Raw genomic sequence first — 5,621 nt, forward strand, 5'->3', positions numbered from 1 at the left:
GATTTACAAGAGTAATTCTTTGTTCTTGAGCATGAGGTGTCCCATTCAAATTGGGGTACCCCAAATGTGGTTTTATATGGGCTTCTTACACCCTTCTGTCATGAAGGTCTCTGCTCCCAGGGAACGGGCGATGGCGATGGGACGAGGGGAAACGGCCTCAAGTTGTGCCTGGGCAGGTTTAGGTTGGCTATTGGGAACAATTTCTTCACAGAAAGGGCTGTCAGGCACTGGAAGGGGCTGCCCAGAGAAGGGGTCGAGTCCCCACCCCTGGGGGTATTTAAAAGCCGGGCAGACGAGGTGCTTAGGGACAGGGTTTAGTGGTGGGATGGCAGGGTTAGGGGAAAGGTTGGGCTTGATGATCTTAAAGGTGTTGCCCAACCTAAACCATTCTGTGATTCTATTTTATGATTCTAATTGAATAGTTCCGTTAGGGGAACAGTTGGGCTGGGTGACCTTAAGGGGCTTTTCCAACCTAAATGATTCTATAATTCTATAGGCCAATACCTCTGCAATCAAGTGCTCAGGAATCCCAGAATCCCAGCATGGCAGGGGTTGGCAGGGCCCTTGGGAGCTCACCCAGTCCCACTCCCCTGCTCAAGCAGGCTCACCCAGAGCAGGGGGCACAGGACAGCGTCCAGGCGGGGGTTGAATGTCTCCAGAGAAGGAATAAACCTTCAACGGCTGAACTCATCAGGCACCCAGCCCTCAAACTGGTACAGGAACCTTTCCCCAAGTTGCACCGGCACCTGCACCGTCTGGTAGCAAATACAACACCGGCAGGTGAACGCTTCAGCAGAAAAAACCTGCCCCAGGCAAAGCCCAGAAACCTTCCCCTCCTTGGCAGCACCAAATCTGTGTGCTTTGATTTCCCATGAACACTTGGTCCCTCTCCTTTTTGCAGCCAAATAGTTTGTAAATTAACAGAGAGAAGGATTGACACTTGATCTGAAGGGCTCCAATACAATTAATACAGCAGGCATCCCGCCTCTTGACCCTCTGCTTAGCCTAGGACAAATACCAGGCTTCCCCCCCAGAGGCATCAACCCCAAATTGCATCTTTTAAAAATACCTCTTGCTTCGCAGGAGAGACGCCTCGTGCACATTGCTCAGGGGAGCCAGCAGGGAGGGTAGGGTAGACGCACACATCCAGCTTCAGGTTTTCAATCTTCTTCTTCTTTCAATCTTGACCTGTCCCTTTTGGGATCCTCTTCCTTCTCTTTGGGCAGCTGCAATGAAAAGCTACATGTGGGTGCTGTTTCAGACAGTACTGCGAGGCAGAGCTCACTGGGCACCAATATCCCTTTGGCAGGGGTTTGTTACTGAAATCACTTGAGTTAATAGGCAAGAGAAGTATTAAGATTAAAATTAAAAAAATAAAATAACAAATAAAATAACAAATAAAATAACAAATAAAATAACAAATAAAATAACAAATAAAATAACAAATAAAATAGTAAGTTTTGGAAAAGAAAAGTGACCTAGAAAATCCAAGTGTCCTCTGAACAGCAATTGCACTAAGTCTGGAAACTAAGTTCACTAATTAAACTGAAACAGTAGATTGTAGTGGTGCTTGAAGTCCTAATTTCAATTCCTCCTTAAACCGTGGATCTCCAGCCAGTCTCGGTCATAACGATGCAAACTTTGCACAGAGATGCTGGACGCTGAGGCTCTGCAGAGCACGCCAGCCCTTCCAGCAGCACCCTTCCATACGGTCTCAAGAAGCTTCTCCTCCCACCAGCTGCAGCAAGAGGCTACCCTAAATCACACCTTGCATCAGCAGCCACCTACCAAAGGCTTTCATTTTCAATTTTCGGTCAATTCCTCCAGGCTAAAACCCTGTCCCTGGCATTTGCCAGCAGCAGAGAGTTTGTGGAAAGGGGAAAACTTCCATCTCCCCCTTTCAGTGCTCTTCTCGCAACCCTTAACCACTTACTGACTTAAATCTGGGAGCATGAGGGCCTTTATTCCTTCCAAACACTTCCCCGTGTGTGCACCCAGAGTAGCTCCATCAATTCCCTCGGCTAACCACGCAGCGGAGAACATTTGCCATTAAAAACACCAGTTGGCCTGAGTGTTTCTGTATGCCAATAGGACCCAAAGATAAAGCGCAGGTATTAGCTTAGCTCCTGGCTCGTGCGGTACCAGTTGTTAAACATTAACAATGTGCCAATGTGCCACGAGACACGTGGCATGGCTTTCTGGCCAAGGTACTTCCAGGAGTAGATCACAGCCCACCAGCCATCCAGAAACCACGGCAAAGGAAATGCGCGCTGGAGTGGCTCACCCGCATGGCTGCAGCCCAGACAGACCATAGGAGCTTGGCAAGGAATCAAACCTTCTTTCACAAAATAACACTACATCAGCAGGGGAACGGCATCGGTTGGGTCTGTGTATAATAACGAGGTCCCCGGGTCATTAACCCCCCCCCCAGGCACATGTCGTAACCCACCTTGGGGAGGCAGGGATTGCAATGGATTGCGATGTCCCAGCTCTGCGCTCCCATCCCCTTTCAGCGTCACCCGTGTCTGTCCGTAGCACGCCGCCAGCATGGGCAGCCATGATTTTGGGTGGGCTTTCCTGGGCAATAACACATCGTCCAGCCCATGAGTTGCATGGGAAAGAGCGCTGTGGGTTGAAGGCTTGTTATGGAGGGTATCAATTCCACACCCAGGCTGGCTTAGGAACTGCTCTACAAGTGCAATTACAGCCACAACCACCTCACTTCTTCTTTCTACCCTGTTGACCCAATGAACGTTAGTCAGATCTCAAACATGGGGCCCCTCTCCCACCCAACGAGACGATGGGTAATTTTGCGCACCCTGTTCAAAGAAACCCTCATGCGTTAGCTTTAGGCTCGGAGTGTGATCCCGCTAAGCTTGTTAAAACACACAGCTAGATGATGGGTAAGTATTTGCTCTTATTTGCATCTATTCAAGGAAAGAAGCAGCATCCCCACGAAAGACCTACATTTTAAGCAAGAAAAACCTCAGTAAGAGAGGGATTCAGCATTACCTAGATAACACCAGGGCAAGAAAAAACAGGATAGGGAGAAAAAAAAAAAGTAGCCTTAGTTGATCAAAGGGAAAAGAGATTTTTTTTTCTCCCCCTTTCTTTTCAGTCAAAGTGCAGCACATCAGGTTATAACCCATGCACTAAGCTTCCCGTTAACTGCTGCTGGTCTATACCAAGTTGACCAAACGCCCCTGCTTCTAATCCCATGAGAATTATTAATAACCAGAGCGCATCACCTCCACGGAGCACATTTGAAGCTCTCACTCCAGCACGGGAGATCCACATCAGCCCTAGTTAAAGGCAACTCTGGAGAAACTATCGCTCCCAAACGCCAGCCTGCTTTACAACCCCCAATAACAGTCTCAACAGGTGGGTGCCGAACGCGGGAGCCCAAAATGCTGCTCTCACCTCGGTCCCTTCGCCCCTCAAGGTCCTTTTCTTGACAGCTGCCAGCAGCACGAAGCATCAGTCTCCTTCCAGCTTCCAAAAGGAGAAAATAAATAAAATAAAATATAAAGTGATTGCTCTCCCAGTGACCTCCCGTGGGGCTGGAAATTGCAACCGCTTTGAGACATGGAGGCGTTTTCTTTCCTCCCGATGCTTGCTTGGGTTTTTGCTGCTGGCCTGCACAACTCCATTTAGCCTAAGCTGTCTTCTGCACATCTTTGCGGAGGAGCACAGCAAAGGTATTAAAAGCTAATGACAACACTCTTTGTGCTCCCCTGTTCACCCAGCCCAGCCCTTAGCAAAGGACATGGCACAAGCATTTGAAATGTTGACAATGAACGTGCTGTTCTGTCACTAATCCTGCTTAATGACGTCTTTTAAATTCAGTTTTGATTCAATCTCCCTGTCCTATTCTGCTGCAAATCAAATGAAGGACCAGAGGGAAAACACCCACATCCCCCTGGGACACCAAGCGCAACGCAGACACCAAGAAACGAAAGGTTCTGTTTGGAAGCAACCACCTCCAGGGAGGGAATGGAGGTGTTGGTTGAGAAGAAAAGCCATCCCCAAGCTGAGATTGCTGCACAGCCTGGCTCTCAGAGACTCACCGGGAGTATCCATATGCCCAGCCCTGCTGCTGGAGCCATCATCATCTTCAAGCGTCTCTCTGCAAGCTGGACCCTGCCCGGCAACACCCAGGCACGCCAAAATCCATTGCAACCAGGCTGCCTCACCCATCTAATTCATCCTAGAATCATCGAATGTTTTGGGTGGGAAGGGACCCCTAGAGGTCACCCCGCCCAACCCCCCTGCAGGAGCAGGGACACCTTGAACCACATCAGGTTGCTCACAGCCCCGGCCAACCTGGCCTGGAATGGTCCCAGGGATGGGGCCTCCACCCCCTCTCTGGGCAACCCCTGCCAGGCTTTCACCACCCTCACTGGAAAGAATTTCTGCCTTAGATCCAGTCTAAACCTACCCTGCTTCAGTTTAAAGCCATCCCCCCTTGTCCTGTCACAGCTGGCCCTACTAAAAAGCTTGTCCCCCCCTTTCCTCTGGGCCCCCTTGAAGCCCTGACCGGCCGCACTCAGCTCTGCCCGCAGCCTTCTCTTCTCCAGGCTGAACACCCCCAACTCTCCCAGCCTGGCCTCATAGCTGAGAGGCTCCAGCCGTAGCATCATTTTAGTAGCCCTCCTCTGGCCCCGCTCCAACAGGTCCATGTCCTCCTTGTGCTGAGGGCTCCAGAGCTGGATGCAGGGCTCCAGGGGAGGTCTCCCCAGAGCAGAGCAGAGGGGCCTTCCGATTACATACAGGCAAGAGAGCGGCTATGCGACGGTGCTAACAGGGAAACCTCCACCCTTCCCCTCTGCCCCTTTCTCCTGGCAGATTTGGCCGTGTTCAACCACATGCAACCCCATCCCTCCGATGTTGTATCTACCCCGCAAAACGTTTTGAAGCCAGACATCCCCTTAACCACGCCTTCAATCTCAAGGCATCGTATTGAAGAGATCCATCGAGGTGGTTCATTAACGTACTTTATTGGTGATCACCTAGGCTCTGTGCACGTTAAGTTTTGTACAAAACCCCCCTCCATTAACACCAGAGTGAGCGACAGCCACCGGGAGCTTTGAATGCTGGTTTGGCTCTGCAGAAGCAAAAATAATGTTTAAAAAAAATAAATAGCCAAATCAGCCACACCAGTTGGACTCCACCAGCAAGCCAGTTCTGCAGTTCACAGCTCAAGCTGCAGCACAGAAAATTAAAACCTCCCTCCCGGACGAGCCTGGTTCGCTCTTGCTGCCGCCGAAGGGATGCGCGGGAAAGGCTTCGCATCTCCTGCCATGCTCAGCCTTTGGGGCTCTGCCTCCCAATTCTGATGCTCTGCCATCAAGCTCCAGTGTAGTTTATCAAGACTAATTAAAAACCTCATCTCAAGAGCTCTAAGCCACAGCGGGGAAGAAGCTTCCGGGCCCGCCACAGCCTCATTTGTCGTCCGTGGTGCTCTCCGGCAGCAGGGCGCCGCTGGAGCTCTTGTTGCCTTTGCGGATGCACATGCCGCAGTCCAGCTCCACGTCGATGTCCCTGAATTTCAGCTGGCAGGACTCGTTGCAGCTGCGGGAGGGACGGTGACACCCGTCAGGTATTTGCAGGCAGAGAAAGCC

The 5,621-nt window shown here is 50.8% G+C and overlaps 1 protein-coding gene across 1 annotated transcript in view; it reads right to left on the reverse strand.

The window, feature by feature from the left end:
- Positions 1 to 5,441: 5,441 nt before the first annotated feature.
- LOC104123956 (transmembrane protein 45B-like) overlaps positions 5,442 to 5,621 on the reverse strand; it is a 3,229-nt gene continuing 3,049 nt past the window's right edge. Inside the window, 1 exon segment of the mRNA XM_009636259.2 lies at positions 5,442 to 5,571. Coding sequence (XP_009634554.1) covers positions 5,442 to 5,571 — 130 coding nt within the window.

The sequence above is a fragment of the Egretta garzetta genome, unplaced genomic scaffold (assembly GCF_000687185.1).
Source record: "Egretta garzetta isolate BGI_Z169 unplaced genomic scaffold, ASM68718v1 scaffold943, whole genome shotgun sequence".
In the NCBI taxonomy this organism is placed as follows: domain Eukaryota; kingdom Metazoa; phylum Chordata; class Aves; order Pelecaniformes; family Ardeidae; genus Egretta; species Egretta garzetta.